The sequence below is a fragment of the Molothrus aeneus genome, chromosome 2 (assembly GCF_037042795.1).
Source record: "Molothrus aeneus isolate 106 chromosome 2, BPBGC_Maene_1.0, whole genome shotgun sequence".
NCBI classification, from domain to species: Eukaryota; Metazoa; Chordata; class Aves; order Passeriformes; family Icteridae; genus Molothrus; species Molothrus aeneus.
In genome coordinates this window covers 15,031,032-15,057,984 of record NC_089647.1, presented here as the reverse complement: position 1 = coordinate 15,057,984, position 26,953 = coordinate 15,031,032, and the positions used below count along the sequence as shown (strand labels likewise).

At 40.4% G+C, this 26,953-nt stretch overlaps 1 protein-coding gene across 1 annotated transcript in view; it reads right to left on the bottom strand.

Moving 5' to 3' along the window:
• The window catches only part of UVRAG (UV radiation resistance associated), an 88,214-nt gene extending 61,306 nt beyond the window's left edge, over window positions 1-26,908 (bottom strand). Inside the window, exons 1-6 of the mRNA XM_066571957.1 lie at window positions 26,744-26,908; window positions 12,261-12,378; window positions 10,816-10,850; window positions 8,889-9,050; window positions 7,977-8,051; window positions 5,746-5,831 (exon numbers count right to left, since the gene is read on the bottom strand). Of these exons, the coding sequence (XP_066428054.1) occupies window positions 5,746-5,831; window positions 7,977-8,051; window positions 8,889-9,050; window positions 10,816-10,850; window positions 12,261-12,378; window positions 26,744-26,824 (557 nt within the window). The 5' untranslated portion in view covers window positions 26,825-26,908. The remainder of the gene's footprint in view (window positions 1-5,745; window positions 5,832-7,976; window positions 8,052-8,888; window positions 9,051-10,815; window positions 10,851-12,260; window positions 12,379-26,743) is intronic.
• Window positions 26,909-26,953: the final 45 nt, after the last annotated feature.

The following is a 26,953-nucleotide window of genomic DNA, read 5'->3' as shown; positions in this document are numbered from 1 at the left end:
CAACCTTTATCACACTTAAGATGGTATATTTCTGCATCAACCAGAAGAAGATGATAGCAGCAGCAACATTGAAGTCCAAAAGTCTGCAATGTGATTGCCAAGATACTCTCAGAAAAAGCTAGAGCAAGGCACTGAAAGAGTATCAGGTTATTTATTAGTGATCACCTTTCCTGACCCATTCTCATGCTACAAAAAGATGGTGACTGTTCCACCATGTGAACATCCGTAACTCCAATGTTTAGAGAGTTTTTGGTCAGACGTGAGTTGGGACCCTTCTCTGAGTAAAGGACAGCAAAGAGAAAAGCTAGAAACAGGAGACTTTATTATCAGTGCATCTTCTAAAATTTAACTAGATCTTTTCTGCCTGTGCTTATCTCTATGCAGCTACCACCATGCCACAAAGAATAGAGTAGCAAAAAGCAACTCTTTTCCATGTAGTCCCATCTACTTCCTTGCTCCATTGGGTTCACTTGTTTCATGGAGATGAAGATAGAAATAGAGGAACTTCAGGGAAGTTCAAAAGGCAGTACAGCTTTGCATAGCTCACATCTGGATTTATCAGATGCTGTGCAACTCTCTGAAGTAAGACAGCTGGTGATGAGAACATGTCTTCTTCCTGCCTTCCCTCCTTTTCACTCCACTAAACAACTGGAAGCCTAAAGTTTGGAACTGCTACTTAAATGAACCATACAATAGCAAAGGCTGGCTGAGCTCCTGTCAGACAGGACACTGACACTGCTCAAGATGGGCTGGTTTACACAAGACAAGTCAGTGTATCTGAGATACACCACAGCACTGAGCAGCCTAAGCCCACGGAGCCCTTGTGCTGCTCTACCATTCCCTACTCAGAGCTTATGAAAAACAGTTTCACTTTCAGCATTATTTCCATGTGTTAAAAATAGCTGCACAAAGCTATTACATATAGATTTGGCATATGCAATCCCAGTGACTGTAGTCTCAGAGAAACTACACTGAGGATATACTAATAAGTTTTTCAGCTCCACAGCAGCCTACACTGACCATATATTTTGTCTTAATTTCTAGTTTCTAAGATCAAATTCTGTTTGTTCAATAAAACTGTTAATAAAGATGGAAGATTTTAAACAAAAGCAAAACAGGTATTTAAAAACATCTTCCCTAAAATAAGCAGAGCTAAACAAAAGCTGATTTTATATCATGTCAACATGTTTTAGTCATGGTCACTAGAAGGTGATTTTATGAATATCTCAGTTTCAGATCACAGACAAACACTACCAACATTTGTATTCTTAAATAATATCTCTTCAGTCATGAGACATGCACTCTTCTTTAAATGAACAGTTATATTACAAATGGCAAACCCTGAAGCAAACTCTGTCACTTGAAGCATACCCTTGCCCCATGAGTGATAAATACCCAGAAGTATAATTCAAATCAAATTCTGCCAGATGAGACACTAACAATATTAAGCAGCTAGTCTTTTTACCCAGCCCATCACTCAAATGATGCCAATGTTAGATTCTTTTGTTGGTTTTGTTGTAAAAGAACACTGTTTTAAAGCAAAATGTCTTCAATCTGCACTAACTAGCTGACTAGACACCACAAACACACCATGCCATCTGCTGAAGAACAGTTAAACCATAGAGACAGCAGCTCTGAACGGAGCAATAAAAACTGCTGGAAGCAAAACTTCAAAGGGGCAGATTTTCACTAGTTCTTAGAGTCCTTTTTGTCTCCAGGAAGAATACAGGAGGATTTCAGGCATTCACATACTTAGAGGCACAAGCTAATTGCTCTGTGTCACAACAACACAAAAAAGCTGTTGCAGAATACACTATATAAATTTTTGTATTTAGACATTGAGGTAAAATTTTATTACATAGTATTTTAAGCCCTTTCTTTAGTGATATCTCATCTTCCCAGCACCACTTCATACTTAAATGTCTATTTTTCAAAGCTTTAGGAAAAGAAAGGCTAGAAAACCAAGAGAATACTAAATATAAACCTATTCCCATTAGTGGTGCAAACGTGCTCAGAACTTGATTATTGAGACATGTCCAGAACATGACCTCAGATGAATTTGGCCCATCCTGAGTGCTGTGTGAAAGGTATTATTGTATAACCTATTACTACCAGCAACATAATGTTTAGAAAGTCTTTAAATTATATCTTTCAGGAAATATGACAAGAAACAAAAACCTGAGAATTCGCGCTTTCCAGTTAATGTGGTGAATTTTTGTTTGTTAGCCCTTTTAGAGCAAATGGCTGGAAGAACATTTGTCACTTTCTTATGGCACGAACAACTTCCAAGCAGCACCATGTTTGCCTGAGGATATTGTCCCTGGTCCCAGAACAAGAAGGGTCATGAGCTGCAGAGGTGCTGAAACATTCTTTGTGTAAAGAGGAGTTGGCTGAACATTTAACTTTTTCCTCCTGTTTAACTGACTTATAAATCCACATAACTCAGCATCTGAACACAAGCACTACTTTAATCCAATGCACAAAAAAATTTCAATTGTTCACACATTCTGTCAGTCCCAATATAATTTTATTAATCAAGATAATTTGAGCCAAGCATGCACTTTTCATTAAGTTCAACTCACAAGCTTCATAAATTTTAGCTATTCACTTCTGAGGAAAAAAACTACATCACTTCTTCCCCCAAAAGCAGTTTTGAAACACAGATCAACCACAGAAGTTCTCACTGTGCAGCCAAGAGTTAGGGGATGAGGTAGAACCAGTTCTCTCCATTTTGGCTGTCAGTGGCTTTGCCACATCTGGCAGCACAGTACCACCACAACTGGGACTTGGATCCCATTGTCACCAAGATTTGCTTCCTTTTGTAAAAGTTTAAATAAAGCCACAACAAGCTGTTCTTCATATCCACATTTATTGTGAAAACATTAGGAAACCACATGTGCAGCCTGTGAATGTTTATTACAAACAAATATCTTATCATGAGAAACTCTTCAAAACATGGGATTTATGTGACCAGATGCAAATCTTCATGGTGTGGACACCTCAGTATTCTCTTTACAGCCAATGGACAGAAGAAGGAAAAGAGCAGTTCATTTCCTCCTGTCTAAGGTTGCAAATGCAAGATGTGGCTGGGGTGTGTATTCTATTGCCATCTGTTAGACGTGGGGCAATTTCTTCTGTTAATTGGGCCACTTGTTAAAGCCAGGTGGGACAGTTTGTCTTTATCTCTTCCACTACCAATCCTCCCTCTGGGAGACATCTTCTGTTAATGGGGTATTGAGTGTCACTGCATGACTGATAAAATTACAGCATCCCATTGTGAGATGCTCCACCCAGGAGGAGGAGCCAAGCATTCCTACCTGGATATAATCTGAGATTTTGGGATACCGGAACAGCGTTTCCACTGGATTCCTAGAGGAACAGCTGCCTCTTCCACTGGATCTTCAGAGGAAGAATACACCCTTCTACAGCATCACTGCTTCAACAGAACCACACCTGACACTGCAGGAGCACTGCAGCCACCATTGAATCAGACTGCTACCAACACCCTGACCAACAGGCTGTCAGGTCATATTCTGACTCTGTCAGTGTTTTGTGGTACTGCATTGTTTATTTTATATTTTTCTTTTAATTTTTAAGTTTTTTCCTAATAAACAACCATTATTCTACTCCCATATCTTTGCCTAAGAACTCCTTAATTTCAAAATTATAATAATTTGGAGGGAGGAGGTTTGCATTTTCTGTTTCAAGGGAGGCTCCTGCCTTCCTTAGCAGACACTTGTCTTTTCAAACCAAAACACCTCCCAAGACATTAGACACATCCTGTCTAATGAATCATAACTCAAATTATGCTCATCTCTCTCTTCTGTTCAAAGAGGAACACTCTCATACAAACTATCTTTGGGAAGAGTTCATGGGCTGGCTATTTAAGCATAGAGTCCTGGAGGAGGTGGCAAAACCAAACTGCTTGGTAGGAGAAAAAGGACACCTAACAAAAAGTGACTAGAGATTATTTTAAAGCAAACACTATCACCAGGCTTTTCAGGTTGATATTAAAGCTAAGCAGCAGTATAGAAAACACATCTGTAAAAAAGCAGAGTTAACGTGAGAGGGAATAGAAAGGATTCTAAACTACACAGAGGACTGACTCTGCCTTAGCTCCTGATGAACTTTCCTAACTACAATGAAATCAGACAAAGATGACACCTAGGCAGAGTCACAAACTACAGCTTCTAACTTCTGCTGGAACTAAACAATGCAATGTAAACCCCTTAATACAGTATGCAGAATCCACTAAAATACAATAAGCAGCAAGCCTGGTTCTGAGGCTTGGAAAACACTGTTCCTTTTGGGACAAAATAGGAGAATGTCTCAGCTCAGAGACAAAACTTAATAGAAATTAAACCCAACAGCATGCCTAGGCACTGAGAGAGACTTGAGCCTGGACTCTCACATCCCCAAAACAGAGAGAAACTCCAGTAGTCAGGGCTCAAAACAGCACTGGTCATTCAACAAGGTGAACCTTATCACAGCTGACATCTTAATTTCTTGTCAGCCTGAGGAAAAACAGTCAGGCATGTTCAGAAGAAGGATTACGGATCAATTACACGAGCTAGACAGGGGTCAGGTTCATGACCATAGTGAGTCTTTTTTCTGCAACATGCCTCATACTACACAGACGTGTACACAAAATGTGAAAAACCCTCCTGAATGAAGTAATCAGGGTACACTGCACATGTTTTCCTTTTTCTGTCTAACAAAGAGTTAATGTTAGGTAGTACAAGTTCTCTTCTAGTGGACTGTGCCAGAATGTAATCAGTACTTCCTAATATGCCCCCTGGTCGCTTCCCACTAAAAGCACAGAAAACAAACATTTAGAAAGCAGACTTCAGTTTAAATATGCTTTACAGAATCCAGAAAGAGAACAGTGAAATTTTAAGAGAGCTGAAATAAGGACATCTGAACAGGCAACCTAAGCTGACTTTTCCTCTCTCTTCAGACAGGCAACACTGACACCTACTGTCAACACTGTCAAATGGATTTAATGTGTACAACTGATTTTAAAAGTCAAAAGTTTACATAGACTTTTGAAAGCATATTAAACATTTCCTATTCAAGCGTTTCCTTCATAGCACATCTACTGCCTTTACTGAAGTTATTAATCTGTCTTGGAAAATGCCATTTGAATAGAGATTACTCAAAACCAACTTATTGATACTGGTGGATCACAATTATACTTTTTCATAACTAATATTTTTTAACTATTAAAATTAAACCAGATCTGAAAAAGGACATCCTGTTTAACTTAATACTAGCACTTCCTGTTTTTTATCACCACAGACTTTTAATTACCCACCCAAAAGCAAAAAATACACTGTACCTTTCTTAGTCCACATCTCTGTTGGAGTAACTGGGTCTTGACTGTGTTCTCATGTATTTTAAAAAAAATTTATTGCTGTTGAGAACAGAGTAGAGGCTTTCCACAGAAACTTTCCAACAAAGAAGCTCCGTGATTTTGACATTCACAAGCATGTCCAGCTCCACAGTCAGTCCTAGTTCAGAGCACTCGAGCATCTACACGTCAGAAGCCCAGCGACCACTCCTGAACACACACACACCACAGCCCAGCTCCTCACTACATGAGTGTATTGGCACAACCTGGATATCTCCTTTGCACATTCCATACCCCAACTCCATGTTGGGGTTTTTTAATATCTGGAAAGATTCCTCCCACACAGACACTACAGAAGTTACAATAGCTACACAAAATATTATCAAAAACCTTACCTAAGCAAAGAGAAGACATCGTAAGAGTTACGAACACAGTTCTGATCCACCTGGAGAAGACTGTTCTTCAGGGTACCTGAGTGATCCTTGAGGAAAAGAAGGAATATTACTTTAAAAATAAAAAAAAAATCTTGAGTAAGAGCATGCACTTTTAGTAGAATAAATGATCTTGCATTTAATGTATTTTAAATCTGTCTTTACACATGTTTTATCTATGGTAGGTAGAAACAATTTAAGGTGGCAATAACACCACTTACCTATAAAGGTACAAAAGACCTATCAGTTTGTCTACGTTCTAGCACATAGTGTGTTTTCTTTAACTTTATAATCCATAACTGTCTGAATTTTATGCACAGAAACACTGAAAAGTGCAACTGACAGCACTGCCATTCTTCAGCTTCAGACCTGAGACCCCACTCAGTCATGTGCAAAAGAATTACATGAACATGAGATAAAGCTGCATCCTTTATCCATGCTGTAACACATTAAAAGATCAAAGTAATCTTAGTTTTGAGTGAACAAGTTTCTGGAAGTTACAAAGTAAGACTGAGGTAAGGTTGCTCTTTTAAGAGACCAGAGTATCCATTCTGCTCAAAAGGTATCAAAACAGTAAGAGAGAAACAGCAAATTCTTATGCTGCAAAAGTCAGATATTGAGTTTTTCCATATCAAGCACAGTCACACAAATTCCTAGAAAAGCTGCAAACTTAGAAGTGTTGCGTTACATAATAAAGTAAATTTTAAGCAGGTCAAGCCACCAGCAGCACTGTTAGAAAGATTATGGATTGTAGGGAAAAAAGGCACTTACTTTAGTGCATAAAGCAGCCCTATCTTGAACCTGAGATCAGACAGCTTTCCAACAGATAGAGGGGGATTCTGAGTACCACAATCCCTGCCTAAAGAGTCTCTCCTGCCCCAACAAGAGTCTGTCTCCATAGAGAAGATGTTGAAATTCAGAGGTAAACGTCAACATCTCCTGACACAACTGTGTTAACCATAGGCCACACAGCAGACATTCCTTCCCACCAAAAATATGGTTCCATCTAAATAATCCTGAGATCTACACACTGTGTACAATTCATATTGCTACAGAGGCACCATCCCAGCAGCTCTCTCAGCTCCTCATTTTAATACCCAAGACACTGGATGCTAAAGGCTGAAATCCAGACATCTCTCCATTAAAAAAATACCAAATTAAAAATATCTTAATGTCTGTCTGAAAGAACTAGGATGGTGGAAACCTGAAAATGCACAAGTTACCATCATCACCATACTCTATTCTTGGAAGTGTCCAAGGCCATGTTGGATGGGGCTTGGAGCAACCTGATCTAGTGGGAGGTGTCCCTGCCCATGGCAGGGGGATGGAATGTGATGGTCTTGAAGATCCCTTGCAACCCAAACGATTCTATGATATGATTCTATAACCAAAACCAAGAAGTGCCTTTAAACCTTATGAGCTAGGGAACAAGTCCTGACAACAAACAGAAAAAGAAGACAATGTTCCCATCTTTGAATTCATGCCCAGGCTGTCAGAACTGAAATCTTGAAAAACAACTGCATCCTGCTTCAGGAAAACCAAATGCAGAAACTGCATGTGTGTGTCAAGGAGTCATTTCCTCCCCAACCAGGGACTCCTTTACACAGCCTATCTGTACCACAGTACTGCCACCAACAATTTGAGATTGAAAAAAAAAAAACTGTCAAGAGGCACTACTTACAACAGGTAAGTTTAAAATTCTTCATCATCAATGAGGTAATAATCAGAGACAAAATTGGATGGAGAGGCACAAATACTACAGTGGATCCTTGAGGAAAAAACCCATGGGGTAAAACAGGTGCAGCAAGAGCAAATAAATAGCTTCCCATTAAAGACTTACAAACTCTAGGCTTCAGATTTATATATGCCATGAAAATGAGTCTTAACAACCACATCACTTTCAATATGTCCTATGTCTGAAAGAAATGTCTGCCTCAAAGAGTACAGTCAAAGCTTATTTTCAGTTACCAGAGGGGTTTTGGACCCTAAATGCTACACTTCAAGTATTTTCAAAACATCACAGATACCCATGCAACCAAGGCAAGATATTATTTGTATCGGTCATGTCAAAAAACTATTCCTTCTCAAAGCAAAGCATTTTAATGTTCTGAGCAGCCAAATGTGAAAAATCAATCTCACAGGTTGAATTTCAGTTTGTCACCAGTACCAACAAATCAAAACAAACACACCCTTACCTTCTGTTCAAATGAAGCTCCATAATAACCATCATTGAGACCAAAAATAATCTCATTTGGGTTTCTTGCATGGATCTGTAGGGAAGGAAGAAAACAAATCAGTTTACAGCCAGCTTACTGCAAATTTTCACACCAAATGAGCACAAATGCTCCAAGAGTCTAAAGCAGTTTTTCATCACCTCTAATTCTAGAAGTACGCAAAAGCTCAGAGAAAACTGAATTTAACATGGAAAACCTGTTTGCTTCACAGCTTTACCAGTAGTCACCATGTTCAGCCATTCTACTTTGAAATCAGAAATACCAGACAGAGCATCTTTCCTATTACTCATTTCCAGGTGACAAAAATAAATTAAGATAGCTAAACAGAGATAAGACTCGAGTTTGTTGTGGAGAACAGACGGCTCCAGGGAGACCTTATAGCCCCTGCCAGTGGCTCAAGGAGCTCCAAGAGAGCTGGAGAGGGACTTTGGACAAGGGGGAATGACTTTTCACTGCCAGAGGGCAGGATTAGATGGGATATTGGGAAGAAATTCTTGGTTGTAAGGGTGGTGAGGTCCTGGCACAGGCTGCCCACAGAAGATGTGACAGCCCCATGCCTGGACGGGGGCCATCATGGGTGGGGCTTAGAGCAATCTGGTCTAGTGGAAGGTGTCCCCACCCATGGTAGGGGGGCGGAACTGGATGGTATTTAAGGTTTCTTCCAAACCCAACCATGATATAATTTTATGATTTAAAGCTCTGATGTAAACTAACATGAATATCTGTAATCAAACTTATACTCATAAGTTAAATTAAACTCATAAGTACAATCTTTAAACACATTCATTTCCTTTCTCAGCATTCTATATATTAATTCATCCAGATGTTCTGTTTCCTGAAGAAAAAAGTTGAGAAAAAATATTTTCACATTACCTGCTGGCCCAAGTACTTTAATCCATCTAAATTGACCTTCCATTCAATCAAAAGCTGAAAGTGTTCCTTCTTGCCACCCCAGATCCTCACAACAAAACAAGAGACAGAGGTATCAAGATGATCAGGCATTATTCCAAAGTCCAGACTCCTCCATGTTGGATTCTAAGTATTCAAAGAAGGATAAATACAGTTAAAACAAGCTGAAACTAGTCCATAAATTAACAATTCAGAAAGCAGCAAAGCCTACCTCAAAGATTTTTAAAAATGTTAAGAATTAGGAACAACAGCCATTTCAAGCTCTTCTGCTGCCTTACATGGTTTGCTAGAGAGAATTCCTCTCTTAAAAGGTACATGCTGTAAAGTACTTCAGAAACTGAATAAGTTTTGCTTCCTTCCACTACAAGACATCAAAGAATTTACTTCAGAAATTACTAATTCAGTTTAACCAAATCAGGAACTTTCAAAAAGGAAGTAATGTTCCTTTCACAGTTACAATTCAGCTTCTGAAAACCAGAGTATAGCATGTATTCCCAAAATTAAATGCTGATATATTCCCCAATAATTAAATTTGCAGAACTTGCTGACATATTTGTTCACATTCTTCTCCTCTTGACTGATGCTCAATTCTCAAATGCTGTCACTAAAAGCTCATCTTTACTCCACGAGATCAGACTTGCACCTGGAGCTTTTCAGAACTAGCACATATTAAGCTAAACTGCAAATTCCACCAGAACTCAGATTTGCAAAGACAACGTGTTCCAAGAATTTCCACTCATCTCTAACAACATCTAAAGAACTGACCCCAAGCTGTAACAAAACCAAGTCAATCCAACATTACTAGTGCCAAGAGGGTGTCCAAAAGCAGAAATGGGAAAGTGCTTTTACTTATATTTATTTCTCTCCCTCCTCTGCTGAACACAGAAACAGTAGCTCCTGCAAAACAAAAGGTAGGAACCCACCACCCCAAGAAAGAACTTGCCTTCCCTTCTAGTGCTTAAGCAGCTTGGAAAAGCCCTAGCATCCCTGAACTGGAATGAGTCAATTTGAAATAGGATGCCTCTGAAAAGAAGGGAGAGGCAAAGTTACCCAGTAAGGATTACAGAAGAATGTATTAATCAAGTCCTCCAAAAAAGAAGGAATATTTCATAGCTATTCAGGCACAAGAATACCAGGTCATTCAAATGCCCATAGGTTATATATAGGATGTCCTCAAGACATCTTTTATTTAGATTTTTGTTATTCCATCTCTTATATCCTGTAGTTAGTTTCCCTTTCGTTTTTCCTTTTCCTGATTTAGAATAGACAGAATAAAAAAATCCTAACAACTTAAGAGAGAAACTGGAGAAGTTAGCAGCCTTGAGTAAGCAGACAGCTCTTCCTTCGTTCAGGAGGGTTTCAAAGCATTTACCCAGGGTGCTATAAATGGAGCAGTTCTACCTTGTTAATGCAGGCATTAAAAAGTCTTCAGCAGGTTTTCAAACTCCCTTAGCCAACATTTGCAACATTCTACTCCTATTCTATTATTACCCTTTCTCGTTTGTAATAACAAATGAACTGTCTAGTTCTGGCCCCTTCATTCATCTAAACTGAAAAATTTAGAAAATCTAACATGTTTTTAAACTTCAGTTTCTTACAGCTATCAGCTCTTCAAAGAATACATGTATATATCTGGCAGGTACATGTTCCTTGCTGTTTTCCTACCCAACTCGAAGATGTTAATAGAAATCAGCGTTTCTACTACTCAGCAGCTCCCTATTCTAAGCCTCATGAAAACAATCTGAAAAGGAGGAGAAGAACACAATGCTCCTAACAGAACCAAACAGTGTAAAGACACATTAAACAGTTATGGTATTCAGCAAAGAAATCAATATACTGCACTAAATACACAATTTTTAAAACAAAGTTTTTCCACATTAAAGTAACTTACCAGAGAATTCTTGATCACCTCACTCTTATAAAATTCTGAAGAAAAATAAGTAAAAAAAATCTTTAGATTAGCTTAAACACTGATACAAATCTTAGTGTTTGAAACAGAAAAAAACAAAATAAGTAACAATCAAGAAAGACAAATGTTAGTGGGTCCAGTTTATTAGTAACCGATTCACAAGACAGACTTAGAAATGCACTAAAATTACTCCTTCACACTTACTTATTACAAGTCATTATTTAAATTTAGTATTTCATCTTTATACTCATTATACACCTCAAGTTTTACAAGGCTTTGATTTCTGAGGAAAGAACATGGCAAGGTAGTTAACAGATTTTGGATGACATTTGCAAAAATGACTGGTTTGCCACACAACCTCTTCCTAGAACACAGGAGCTTGGATAAATTAATTACAGCACTTTCCTGCAGAGTGATGGTGACCTGTTCCAGGTGCTCAGAGAGGAAACAGCCAAGTTACCTGACAAAGGTGCCAACAACCCTGTGTTTAAATGGGAATCATCAACTACTGGCACATGAACCTTGGCTTTCCCAGTCAAAGCAAGAGCTTAAAAGACTTTAGACAGCTTAGGGGCAGGAATACAGATTTTGTACAATACCCCAGCCCAGTGGAGATCAGGCATAAAGCTTCGATGAAGTGCAAAAGAGTCCCTAACACCAAACACTGCAGAAAAAGTCATCAGTGACAGGTTCAACCGACCACCACAACAAAGTCCAGGCAGCAAGCTAAAGTTTTGTATTCTTATCCTTCTAAAGCACCAACCTCGGCAAAAAAAGCAAGGCAAGATGCCAGATGTGTCACTGCGCCCAATGAAAATAAAAATTAAGAGAAAATCAAAATTCATCTCTAATCACACCAAAAAGAGTATGAAAACGTATTTTTAATAACATCTCTCCACAATGAACTATATACCGTAGTGGGAAAGAAAAGCAAGAAAGAGAGGAGATCTAATGTTCAAACACAGTTATCTAAACTAGAACAGGTGCCTGGATGCTTCATGTCATTGGCTGACAACTCTATCTTTTGAAAACTTTGATAACAGTATGTGCTGATGTATGCTCTTTAAAACAACTGGTATGCACAGAGTGGGACACTCTTCCCCACAAAAGGCAACTGAAGCTCCAAAAGCTTTAACTTTTATGTGCCCTTGGAAGTTCCCAATTCCTTACATCATCACTCAGGGAAGAACAATGACAAAAGATTTAAAAGACTACAAAACCTGTAATCTTTTGCCTCCTTGGCTGCTAACACTGAAAACTTTCATGAAATCGAGGAAACTAAAGAGCTCTTGTGCAGTGTTAGCAAAGGTGATGCAACTAATGGCACAAAGTTGTCAAGACCAAAAAAAAAAAAGGAAGAAAGAGAATTCATATCACAAGAACTCAAAAATTAACTAGCAAAAAGGTTGATAGCAAGCCTGGTTTACCTTTGTAAATCTTGGTGTTATCACACAAGTGAAGAGTGAAGTACGTATCCAAGAGGCGATGACCATTCTTATTAATAATGTTACGTGCAGCAATATTCCGAAGATGACGAAGACGGCGCTAAAAATAAGAAAAAAAATCAAAGCATTTTTTTAGATTGATAATTAACCCTTCCTCTTTTTTCGAAGCATTTTAATGATTCCCAAACCAGTGTTGTAAAAAGAAAAATCCCACCAAACACTCAATTTTCTCTGTCAGACAGCAAGTGTAAACAGCCAGGATTCAGCAAAGCCACAGGACAAGCAAAAGCACCTACAAGCTTGGATTCAGCAACTCTGATATTCAAGAGAAGCTGTTCTTATTCACGTCCCATATGACATTTTTATCCCACGTGACTAAATCACCCTGACTCTTTGAGCAGTTCCAAGCAATGTGACACTATCAGCTTCAAACACAGCAGCAGCATCACCAGATGTTTTACATCATCTCACTGGAAACACTTCCTAGCCAAAGGTATTTTCAACAAGCATTAATGGACAAATAGCTCAAACAAATCACCACCTAATGCAGAGCTATAAGGAACTGGCTGAACAAAGCTTCCTGATTTTGTGGCAATCCTGGAAACTGCTCTAACAACCTTAAATAAAAGTAAAATACATCAGGGAGACATATCAAGATTTTCAGGGAAAATTAAGAGCACAGTGAAATTTGAGATTTTCACTGTCGGTTACCATCTGCTGTGATGAGGGAATACTTTTCCATTGGAATGAATGCAGGAGGATATTTCACTAAAATATTTAGTTTAAGTGATTTTATCCAACTCCAACATTATCTTGGTTTTACTACAATACTGCACCTTGAATGAAAATCATCAGATCAAATCAATCTCCTCTCTGTGCCCAGCAGCTTTAATGGCTGTGGCTAAGGTCTTAGCTTCAAGGCACATCACACCCTTAATCTTTGATAAATATTTTACATTATTAACATCTTATAAAATTTACCTAGTTAACAAAGCAATTTTAATTTCACACTTAAATCATTGCTTAGCTGTTGTTTCTATTGTAACTTTGAAGACCCATGCTTCAAACAGCCTCCCAGGAATGCAGCACCCAGTGAACTGCCAACTCAAATACATAAAGTTCTCACCAAATCCTTCAGTGGCTTATTTTCCCAAACAATCTCTCGACTCATCAGCGTCTCACCCACTACCATGGGGACATTGACAAATGGCTCCACATACTTTGTGGATCACCACAATACACCAACAAGCTTTAAACAACTGCTTAGTGCATACTTTTACCTCAGAGTTCATCGTACACCATTATTTTCCAAAAGTGTCTTTATTTGTAAGGCTGAATCCACCTTAAAAGCTGATTGACCAAAAGCACATTTTAAAAGTTTTTGAAACCAAAAGACAATTTTCCTGTTTGTTGTTTGTCTTAAAAGGCTTTTAACAAGAGTTGAAAGGCCGTAATCTGTTTTAGGATCACAGTATGACACTTGATATCACTTAACACCACTCCAGCGGTATATTAGTTTTCCTTTATGGAAAGGTATGAGGAATATTCAATTTTTGTTTGACAGCCTAAAAATCACTGATGGAGTCATTCCATTCAAAGTCTGTTTATGACTTAGAGTTTATGACTCAGAGTCTGAGATGGGATGCCCAGGTACCTCTAGTATATACAAAAACTACAAAATTAAAAACAAAAAAACCCAACCAACAAAAAACATTTTGTGAGGCTACATGGTCTTATTTTTTAGAAACTGGTATCAAAAATGTCAACAGAAATATTATGCCTCACTTAAAAGAAGCCACATGGACCTTTAGCATTTTTTTCACAGCTAACCTCAGAGTTGCATAGCTTCGCTGGCTGTTTTTATTTGCAACTGAAACACTCCTTAAGAAACAGCTTTGCACATGAATTTTGTTACCCAGAAAAATGATTCAAGAATTTTATGTGCCATCTCTCTTTTAATTAACATCAGTAGAAATCAGTAGCAGAGAAATCAATCAACTACCATGCTCATTCCCTTCATTTTTGGTATGTTTTTTTTTTCCTTACACCTCTTACAAAGAACAGTCCACACTGTATTCTAACTAAGATGGCAATTTTCTCCAGGTCTCTTTAGGATTGCAAACTAATTTGTGCGCCTGCTTTAAGTAATATGTTTCATTGATTAGTTCTCAAGCAAAGTCAAACAAGTTTCTTACCATTTACAGTACACAATGAGGCCAACAAGGTTTGGAAAAAAAAACCAAAAACTGTGGAGTGTCCTAACCTACACCTGCACCTCTGAACAAGACATGAATCCTTATCTCCATGATTTGTGACTTCCTTGCACCCTTCAGCATCTGGGGCTTAAATTTATCCCAAACCTCTTGGAAGAAGGTAATTAAATGTGGGGCTATGAGACCACAACATAGTTAAGAGCTCAATGTGCACCAGGTAATGAATGTCTATTTGAATCTCCAGCTTAGCCAGCACTCTCCTCCTACCCCTTTAGCAAAGTCATGATGACAGAGAGACTTGAATCCTGATAATAAATCTTCCCGTTCGCTCACTATGTTCCCTGATATTATACTGAATTATTCAAATTTCCTCAGAACTCTACAGCAGCAACATTCAGAGTTAATTAACCTCTCCTGATCAAAGATAATTAGCTGAAACCAGGAGACTATCAGCTACAAAGACATACCCAAAGACAACTGAAATAGGTTCTAAAATTCCTCATCAAGGGCTTTGTTTTGTGACAAAGTAAATATTATTTTGAGGGAAGTTTTAAATATCTGGTATTACCTCCTATGCATTTCATATCATTTTGTGCTGGAGACATTGGAATACACAAAACAAAAACCCCACTGTGTTGCAGCTCAGCTAGCACCAGCATCAGCCAAACACTGCCAACCCCCAGCACTGCATCACCCTTTCTTGTTCGTTACGCCATAAATCAGCACTTGCGCAGCAGCTGCTCACAGAATCATATCTGGGAACCAGTGTGGATGGAAACTAAGCACCTCTCCCTTTTCCTGGGTTAGTTTCACCAGCTCACTTCCTCAGTATGGCTGGACCACATGGCTGGACAAGCAGCTGAGCAGACCAAGGAGGGGACAAGGCAGCAGCAAGAGGCTGAAGGCAGAGAATGGCTGGAATGAAACCACAGCTGGAAGTGTACCTGGAGCAACAGAGCCTGGCACTGCCACGAGCCAAGGGGAAGGCAGGTCACAATGAGGTACCAGAGCATTTCAAACTGCAAAAGCAACTCTTTTTAGAGAATAAACCTTTACCCCTCTCTGTTGAATGCAGCAACTGCAGATAATACACAATTCTTTCACTTCCTCCTCCTTCTAGGTGAAGTGCTGAAAAGGGTCCCTTTTTTTAGTGACAAGTTTCAACTATTTTGCTCTTTCTGTAAAAGTGTCAAGAAATCATCATGAGGGAGGATTCCCCCAGGATAAGATGCTCTGCAGCCACAACAGTCATTCTAAAAGCCCATCTTAAAATTCAAAATACAAGGGCTAATAAACAATCTAAGCATCGTGGCAGCCTCATGAGTCACTTAACTTCAAAAAGGCCAGCATGAGTGCAAGATGATAGTGCAGGACCTGTTTTCATGAAAAAAAAAACCAAAAACCAGTAACATATGCAATGAGTATAGCTAATTTTCACTGCTATCTCCACAAAGAGTTTACAGAACTGAAGACCTCAGAGAGGCATCTATAGCAAGTATCTTAATGAGATATCCTACAGTAAAAAACATTCTTTTTGCAGAATTAATACCATGGAAAAGGTTGAAAAGGTTGTTTAACCTTTCCAAGAGCTCTCATTTCAGCACATGCAGCCTTAACAGGGGCATATCTGGATCAGTGCTTAGCATAGCAGCACAGCAGGTCTAACAGGTCATTTCTCAGGGAGTTGTGACACAAGTTATTTTGGTTACAATTGTCCTAGACCTTTGCAATTCCCAAGAAAGCCAATGGAGCAGTGAAATTACATTACAGGCCTGGTTATCCTTTGCTTTAATTGCCATTCTAAGCTGCATTTGATTAAAAGCAACAGCTATATAGCAACTACATGTTGATTCACATAAAAGAAATTAGTGCTTCCTTCTCTGTTGAAGATAAATGACTACAAACCAGGAGATGTGATACACTTATTTCCCATTAGGAGAAATCCTGAGTAGCTTGTATTTTAAAAACACTGCTGCATCTAAAGATAGCACAGGTCATAAGCAGACAGTAATCCCAAAGATACATAGCAAGTCTGATCAGGAAAGCTGTAGGAGAGATCTGAAAGGCAGAATCTAGCTTTAGGTTTCATCCCTCATGCCTGCAGAGGCAGAACAGCACTTTCCCAGAATACTACAAGAGCATCTTAACAGAGCTGCTGTGGAGCACAGCAATACCATCCCTGCTCAGCAATTACCAGCTTCACGCTAAACAAATCACACTGCTCCACAACAAGTATTTTCATCAGCCTTGGTAAGATGGCTTTTTCATCAGATGATTCTAGACAGTCTGCCACGTCTTTTGAGACCTAAAGGACTGAAACTGTCTGGTCCCTTCATGCTTCAATTCCCTCAACACTAAGATACCATAACCTTTCACTACCTCTGCCTAGAATGCCACCTTCAGCATGTTCCCATCCTGCACAATGTGTTTTGTGCAGTCTTATGGTGAGGATCAAAAAATTAAACCAAGGTAAAGCTGCCAAAACCAAAAGTTAGTAAGGGTAACTAACTGGGTAAGTAAGTAAATCTGGCTAAATTCCTCCAATTCAGCTCCCTACAGCTGCACAGATGTGCCCACCACAGAAGAGGACAGAGGAGGCAGACTTCAACACTTAAGTTTCTTTATGGCTTAAGCTTATCCAGATGCCACTCTTTGTTTTCCTCCAGGCCTGAGAAACAGAAGAGATAAAGCTAGTCACTGTTTTTTGTCTAATAATCTGGTATCATTAATAAAAATCACTGTAGAGGGAGGTAAGAAAAGGGAGCAAGCCAAATGAGAGAGAAGTGCACTGTTGTTAACACAAGGTCTGCACTGCTCATGGCAGGAGAACAGGACTACCTACAACAGCCTCAAGTATTCATGGAATTTCAGAACTATTTGTTCAAGGTCATAGAATGGGTAGCAAAAGCAAGCATGGAGAGTTCTGATTCCTCTTCCATCTTAACCACTTTATTATTCCTTTACAAGAATCTGATGACCCTCAGAAAAAAAAAAAAATAATGTCAGTATATCCAGGCTGGATGAGAACACAGCCAAACATCATTTTCTATTTCTGGTACTCAGCCATCCCACTGACTCTAGTTCTGGCTCCAAGTATCAATTGTGAAGCCCAGGTCACTAATATGGGCAACAGCAAGCCCATTCTAATCACATGCTGTCGGCAGCTGGGATGATCTAATGGCTCACAGCTGGGCAAATGGGGAGGTCTGTCTTCTTCCTCCCTGTCCCACATCTGCCTTCTCCCAGTAGCACGGTCTTCCCTCTTTAGCACTGGCTCTTTTAGCAACACTCTTCATGAATTCTGCTCTCGGCAGGCCCTTTGACATGCTAAGTAAATTTGCAAAGGTGTCAAGGGAGTATCTGAACCTAAGCAAGGCAGGCAGTTCGGTTTCTTCCAGCAAGAACCGTCCAAGATGCCACCATACAGCCCCCTCCATGAATGGAGGGTTTGGCTGGAAACTTCCAGATGTTACTAAGTGACAGTGGGCTCACTGCACCCATGGCCATAAGCAAGTTTCAGAAATTCCACCAGGCAGATTTTTTAAGAATTTTATAAATAGAAATACATTTTCCAGAATCAAGCTTAAATTCAATTGCCCAGGGAGAAAGTTTTATACATCTGTGACTGAATTTGCAAAAGGCTGCCCCACTCATCCCATTCCTGATGACTTTCCATACAACCCACGTAACCAGAAACTTACTTTTGCCTGAAATGTAAATACAATGGTAAAACCAGCATTAAGAAGGCTGGGAAATCATCTTGTACAAGCAAAGTAGAAGTTTACATAAATTACTTAGCCCAAATTCACCAAAATTAATCATCACTCAGGGCTCTCTCAGAAGCCTGATGAACTGAAAAGCAATTATTGTATTTCCTGAACAAAAATTATTGTACTTCCAGAACAAAGAACTTTCAACACTGGCTAAAATTTCAGCACTAGGTCTACTTCCTTAGCCTTTAATGGAGTACCCTAGTTCTCAAACAGCTTTTAATCAAGACACACCAAGATAGTCTTCATCTCTGGGCACCATCTCTGTTTTCAGACTGGTGCCTTCCTCACAATTCTGTCAAGGAAGTAAATTCCCTGAATTCTTTTCAGATCAGGATCAGCTCTGACCTCTGTATGACATGGTACATACTCTGTTTTTACCTGGCTTTCATATGAATTTCATAGCTTGCTTCTTTGCTCTATGACCCACAGAAGCTCTAGAAGAATTTAATAAAATCCTTCCAACTATTTTAGCATTAAAGTAGAAGGCAAGATTAGTTAGCAACACAAATGTTACTACAGCAAATCCACTGTTTTTGAACTGAATGGACCTGAGCTTGCAATGTCAGCTATTTAGATGTCTGCATATTTGTCAGAATTAAGTCATATTAAAACACAGGCTCTGTGTGCTTTGGGGCTCATAGCAGACAGGTTCAGCCGGGTCTTTTTCTTAAAAAGCATAAAACCTCCAGGCCTAAAACAAAAAATGGTTCCCAAAATATGATCTATATTTAGTCAACATGAGCATTATTTATTATCACAGCACAGCTCTACACCTCCATATTGTACCTTCCAACTTCCTCAGATTTTCACTATTTGCTTTCACTTCTTCATGCCAGTTTGAATACTAAGAAGCAATCACATGATCCAATCTTTTAGAAGTCAAATGGTAGACAAAAATTCATAATTAATTTTACATAAGTTTTCAAGCTGCCTCATTTTCCAATTTAACACCTTTTTCCTTTTTTTTTTTAAGTGGAGCATATCTCACAGAAGGTTTGGGTCACCTCTGCTGCAAAACATAAAGCTTTTAATATCCAAGAAATGGACTGGGGAAGTTTAGGCATAACTCAGATGTATGGTAACTTAAAACCACAGGAAGGGCAAGAAAATGCTTGTACTCTAATTAACACACTTGCTAGGAAGATTTATGAGGTTTGCAATTTAACAGTTTTCCACAGTTCAGAGTCAAGAGAATCAAATGGGCTTTCAGATCTACTTCTGATGCAAAGCAGAAGCATTTAATGTACAATTTTTGCAGGACACACCATAAGGAATTTTAAGGAATTCTATTTTAATGTCTTCCAGCACACACTTGAAGACAGCAAGGCCCTCAAAGTTACATAGTCAAAATTAGTTCATATACAGCCATAATTACTTCAATGAATCACTTGTAGTTCTCCTTATGACTGCACCTCCTTCCTATCTCCATTTCCCCATGTCAAGTGACCAACAGCCATCCAGGAACTCCTTTCCCTTTTTAAGATTAAGATACTTTCTTGCAAGTGCCTTTAAGAAAACAATTTCTACTAGGAATCAGAACTGAGGACAACACTGGTTCGAAGATGCACTGTAGGAACACAACTACACTTTTTTCCTGTGAAGGTGCAACACACTCACATACATCACATACCTCACATTCCCAAAGATCTTATGCAAGGAAACAGATACATTGAACCTGTGCAGAATGATTTACCCAGACTAAATGACCACAAGAAAAATCAAAGCTATTTCATCAACATGGGCTCAAAGTTTTCCAAGATGCACAATTGTGAATTTTAGTTTACAGATCCTTAAATCAAAGTGCCTCCTTTCCTTTACACTTCTGGGCATCTGAAAGGCTTTTGAAAGTTTTCCTTAAGACGGAAAACAGCTATGTAACTTTCATGTGAGCACATCAAGGGTCAATACAGGTTTCTAATCATCCATGCCCCATACCATGGCTACTCCTGCTTCTGTAGTGCACTGAGAGCTTCACCAGGAACACTCAGCAAATGGAAGATGTTCAAAAGACATCAAGTCTGTCCTAATTCACACAAGGAGAAAGTGAAACAGGAAGAATAAGGACTGCCTCAATACTTGACATGGTCCATGCAGAAGTATAATTATTTTCCAGCTATCTGAATGCAAAACAGCCCTTTGCAAGGTCAGTTTGGAGTTAAAGAATGCAACATTTGAAGTCAATGTGAGATCTAGCAAAATACCTTAGTCTATGGCATTATCTGTTCCTTTAAATACTAACTAAAGCAACAGTCACACCAGAAAGTAATTGAAACAGATGACTATACTGTAACTGAACAATTTAATACTATGTATTACTCTTGAAAGACAGCTGTGTTCTCTGGTCTATCCTTCCCTGCACCCCCTCCTATTAGCTGAACCTCTGAACTATTTCCTCGCTAAGTAACTGCATTTACACTAAGGAGCAACTTAAAACTCAACTTCTACCCCCACAAAATGATGTAAACAGCTGGTAACTGTTCACCTGGCCCAACAAATCTTCTCTTTGTACTCCACAATCACATGTAGAAAATCTACACCACTTACTTTAGAGTCCAGAATGAATGAAAGAACTAAGACTAAAACTGATGTAAGCTCATGATGTTCACACAACTCACTAATCTTCTGCACCTTTTCTTTGGTGCTTATTTCTGCAGAAAGACTGTAAAAGGCTTTTGTTTAAAACATATTGTATTGGCAGGTACAGAAGACACATTCAGTCTTGGGACACAAACAGGATAGCTGTTTAGGTGTGGCAAAACAAGACTCAATACACAGAATTAGTTTAAAGACAATGTTAGCAGGAAGGGTTCAAAAACCAAATCATGTGCCTATGCAGGGTCTTGGGCAAATGAAGTTCTTTCTGGGTATTGTTTCAACAGCTGTATTTGGTTATGGTCACTATAACATCAAGAGTGACAGATCCAGCAAGCTGGCAAACACCACAGCTCCAAAGAGTAAGAACTGTCAGCACATCCTAAAAAAGTGCTCCAAACTATAGCTAAGAAAACCTTACAAATGTTGCCCACTGGCCAGATAAAGCTCTTCTGGCTAGGTGTTTACATAAGATGCAAATAACAGGAAACTAGACAGTCTTTCCATCTTTAACCAAAACCTTTTAGAAGTAGCTAGAAATAACATCTTTCCTTATTGATGCTTTTCTCTGAGTTTGTCTAAGTAAGTATTTAGTCTCAAGATGAAAGACTGCAATTGCAGCTGCTTCTTTGACACAGCATGGGAACTAACCCACCAGATAGAAAAGAACATCAGGGTGCAAGTCCCATCTCATTAATTACACTGCAGCAGTTGAGAGAAGTCCCTTAAGCCTCTTAATATGACCTTGGGGAAGGGAGCATTAGTCCACATTTGCTGTGGGAATAACCGGGGAATATCAAGATGATACTCAGAAGGAAGCACCCAAAAAGTAAACAGGGCCTTACAGAAACAACAACAAAATCAAAACAATGGCAATTTTGACCTTAAAGAAGCACTAAAGGACACTCTGGGTTGCAGAAGCAAGCAGCATATGATGATTAATAACCTGAAGCATATTAATGCTTATCTTGTTGCTGGATGATAAATCAAGAGCAAATAAGTCAGTTTCCCTTCATAAATGAGACTTCAGTCTTTAGCTAGCAAGTTGCTCAATTAAGAGCATTCCATAACCCACCACAAACATCCCAAATAAAGCATGAAAATGGATTTAGTACAGTTTTTGGACATAACAGTCTAATTTATCAACAGATCATTTGGTCTGCAAAACGCTCCTGCATCCCTTACAGAAAGTACACTGTAGATAGCAAAATTCCACCCCCAGCTTAACAGCCAGTCTTTTGGGCTAAAACTACAATTTTCCAGTAACTTTAACAACTACTCCTCCTAATTTATCTCTAACAAACACTAAACATTGATACAGCTGGGTATGGATACAACTGAGTAAGATCAGTGGTCACAACACTGTGGCCTTTCACTGGAGCAGCACTTCCCTCCCACTCAGCATTTAAAGACAGTGTGTGTCAAAGAGAAGTGAAAGCAATATTCCAATACAACACTTTCCATCCATTATTCTGATTGCCCCCGACCCCCGTAATTTGTAGGAAAGGGGAAGTAAAATATTTAAGAATCAGTCTTTTTTTTTCCAGATAACTCAGGAGAATATATAACAAGAGTAATAGAAAAGTAATGCTTAATAAGATATTATTTTCTCATTGTTTAGTTTAAAGTCTCATTCATGTGCAGCCCTGGGCCCATACAGTAACTTTCTTCACTTTTCCTACACAAGACCCCTCAAACACATTTGCCAGCATACTTTGAATCATCCCTTTCTGCCATGTTGCTCAAAATGTTGTGTATGAGTGATGCACATCTTTAAAGAAAGAAACCCAAGTCAAATCTGGAAGTGAACCTGGCAGGGGATGCAAAAGAAGGCTTCTCCACATATGCTACCCAGAAAAAGGAAGCCAAAGAAGGTGCTACCCCCTGAAAAATAATGCTGGTAACAACTGGTAAAACTGCTGGAAAACTGGTAACAACTGATGAGAAGGGTGAGGTACTCAACAACTCTTTTGCCTCCGTCTTCAATGACAACCTCTCTTCCTGCACATCCTGAATGGATGGACAGCAGGATGGGGACTGGGGGAACAAAGCTCCTCATGCTCTAAGACTGGGTTCATGGCCACCTGAGGAACCTGAATGTCCACAAGTCCATGGGACCCGATAAGATGCACCACGGAGTCTTGAGGGAATTGGCTGATTTAGTTGCCAAGCCAATCTCCATGATATTGGAAGTGATGTTGGAAGTTGGGTGAAGTGCCAGGTGATTGGAAAAGAGGAAGCATAGTAGCCATCTTTAAAAAGGCCAGAAAGGAGGACCCTGGGAGCTACCACCCTGTCAGCCTCACCTCTGTGCCTGGGAAGATCACAGAACAGATGCTCTGAGGAGCTGTGCTAAGGCACATGCAAGACTGGGAGGTGATTCAACAGCCAGCACGGTCTCACCAAAGCAAAGTCCTGCCTGACCAACCCAGTGGCCTTCTGTGATGGGGTGGCTACATCAGGGGACAAGGGAAAAGTTACAGATGTCATTTATCTTTGACATGATCCTCCACAACATCCTTCTCCAAATTGGAGAGATGGATTTGATGAATGGACTGTTAGATGGATAAGGAGGGGTTAGACGGTCAAACCCTGAGGGTAGAGATGCTGAGGGTGTGGAAGCCACAGGAGCCATGTATGATGAGCACTGCTCTTGGACTCATACAAGTGCATAAAACTCCAACTGGAGCTTTAGGAACCCCAGCCTTAATGTTAATGGAGGCCACAGAGTGTCCTTGAGAAGTTTCACTAACTGGTTGCTCTGTTTTGCTCTACCCTAAAATACACTTCTGACACCTGCAGCTGAAACCTCATTGCTGCTCCTCTCCACAGAAACTTTCACAATCTGTCAAGAGATATTTGTGAACTGAAAGATACAGAAAATATTGGGTCACCTGGTCTGACACTACTCATGGCTGTGCACAATGGCACAATTTACCCCTTCCCTCCATACTCAGCAGACAGATCCCCCTCCCTCCCTCACACACACCCTCCCAGGCACTGGCTCTGGAGTGTGTGCTTTCCTGCCACTAGACAACCGCACATGAAATCTGTTTTGGCCAGCAATTAGCACAGTGGCACTCAGCAGATCATTTGACTGTGGCATGACTGCCTCTGTACATTCAGGCTGCGTTTTTCTGTCCAATCCCTTCCACTGAGGATATAGAAGAGTCTGAAAGGTTTGGGTCCCCCAACCCCTCCACTGCTTTGAACTGCTTACAATGACAGGTTTGAACAGTTTGTTTTGAGCATTCAGAAATCCTTAAGTTATTATGACATTCCCAGTTTTCTTAAGTCGAGCAACTGCGAAGAGATATTACTAAAGAATCTCTGCTCCTGAAGTGTAGCTATTTCACATTTTCAGTTCTGTTGTGCTCACTTGTACAGCAAAAGAGAACAACATCCTGACACAATTACTAAGGGATTCAAATGGGAAGTTTATGCTTAATCAGATGCATTTCTTTACAGCCATATCCTCTATTTTTCTTTCTTAAAGTCCAGAATACAACAGCAAAAAGCATTCTTTGCCCCAGTCATCCTGCCACACAAACAAGTTACAGAAGAGGTCAGTCAGTTTTGACATAAGTATCATCACAGTAGCAAAAGGTTTCAGACTTAACTTTTCACTCCTGGAAGAGTGTCAGTAGCAGGAACATTGTTTTCTAATCAATGTGAATGTTACTGGAACAATTAAAGCTAGACTAAACCCAAATCACACTGCCAGTACTTCTGCCCCTAAAAAGTCACTTCAGTCATTAAAAGCACTCACTTTGAATACACAGTTGAGAATTTGTCTTTGGAGAGATTTATAGCCATAACTCAGACCATCCTGCTCTCAATTCTTATAGTCACTATAACATCTTATAGTCAAAAAAATGTGCTTTGGGTGTCCTAGAGAAAGCTGCCTACTGAAACAAATCACCAAGCTGATTTTGTGCTGGCACACAGCAAACAATTACCTTGCCTTACACAGCATCACATAGCTTGGGCCAGCCAGACTATGGCATTACAGAGGTGGTACAACAGACTAGGAATGACTTATCTGTTTCATAATTCTGCAGTAAAATAGCTCCAGTGAGCTGAGCCCACATCACACCACAACAAAGCTCCTTCAAGGTATCTTGCACTTCAGTAACAGACTTTTGAGCTCAGAGAATACAAAGAAAAAGGGTGATTTGCTATCAGTGTGTTCATCTGAGCCTCTCAATTCGATTCCAAGTAAACACAGTGCACAGATCCCTCAGCACATGGTCCTTGTATTGGCAGAGCACACAGCAGAATAGCTCAGTCTCTGTCCCAGCCTTACACTTGCTACAATTAACATACAAGCAGCATCCTCACTAAACATTTACTCAACTGGAACAGCCTATAATTGATGAGTCAATTTCTGCTCCCAGGAACTCCTGTAAAAGTTTCTGCTCCTAGAAGAAAAAGCCTGTGTTTTGGTCTCACTTTCACAAACGAAATCCAATGACTAATATCTCAGGTTTCTCCCTGCAGCACTCACTCGGTCCTTGCACAAGCCTGAGAAAGAATAAGACCAAAAATTTAGTAAGGAGAAGGCCATACTTGATCTCATGGACAATCCATTGTTTCCTGTTCGTACAGAGCAGCGTTCATGTTTATGTTTACTAACACAGAGCAGACCCACATTTCAGAGTAAGCACTTGCTCACAAATTAGGGTCAGGTGGCCAACAGCCACCTCCATTTCCCTCCTTTGCCGCCCAAGTGGATGTCTTCTAAAACCTGTTTATCAAAAGAGCAGTTATGGATCCACTTCATTAACATCTGCTGATTTTTTTCTCTAAGTACTCTTTATATTCCCAGCTGGTAACACACAGCTCAAGTAAAACAGATTGTGTGTCTAACTCGTAATAACATCGACTGCACTGAGTCAATGAGCCAAAACAACATTCACATCTTACACTATTTCTAAAGAAGAGCAAAATTTTGCTAATTACTCCTGCCTTCACCAGTCCTGCTCCAGCTCCTGTACAATCAAAGTGACCACATGCAAGAGGGGAAAGGGCACAGAGTCGGTTTGATAGGGATTGCTCAATGCTCAGGCAGAACTTAGTCTTCCTCACTTAAAATTAATGCTCTCCAAAATGAAAACATGGGACAAATGCCCAGTAAGCCAAAAGCCAACTATCAGCAAACAGGAAAAACAAAGTTAGGTCAAAGAAGGACGCAATGGGGAGAGAACATTTCAGCACTTTTCAGAATACACCTCATGTTACATCCACACTTACTCCCCACCTTGCCAAGAGAAGGAGGAGGGGACACCCCAGCTGCTCCGGCCTAACGAGGTGCCCGAGTTTAACACCGATTTTCACGATGTTATTCCTGCTGCAATTCTCACCTTTAGTCTGATGTTTTGTAGGCGCAGAAGTAGTTTTCTGGGAGAGGAAACAGCACCTGACTCCCCCGGGAGAGAGGCAGAGACGCCAGCCCCCATGCTTCCTCTGGCCTTCCTACCAGCCTAGGAGAAAGGTGCTCAAACTGCCCCTGGCCTCAGGGACTCCCCTTCCATCAGCTTGGGGACTGTATCTCAGGTACCCCCAGACCTCGGGGAAGCCCCACTGGCACCTCATGGAGTACCTGTCCACCCCTTTACCGCAGGGAGCACCCCCATCCACCCGAGGGAGCAACCCCTGTACGCCTCAGGGAGCTGCTCTCAGTTCAGGAGACGTCTCCCTGCACCCCAGAACAACCCACACCTCAGTGAGCACGCCCCTGTGTACACCTCAGGGCGTCCCACGCCCAGAAGAGCGCATCCTCGTCACCTCAGAACACCCCACACTTCAGGGGACACCCCTGATTCACCTCAGGACACCCTCCTCCTCCTCAGTCCCCTCCGAGCGCCGCCCCGAGGCCCCGCCGTACCTGCTGTGAAGGCAGCTCCACATGCAGGGCGCGGGCGGCGGAGCCGGGCGGCAAGGCAGCGGGACCGGCAGCCGAGGTCATCCTCACGCAGGGTCCCCGCTCCGCTCCCCCAAGGCCGCCGGGCGCGCAGGGGTTAATGGCAGCAGCAACGCCAAGCCGGCCGCCCGCTACGGAGCCATATTACCGCAGTGCCGGGGGGTGGGCGGGGCT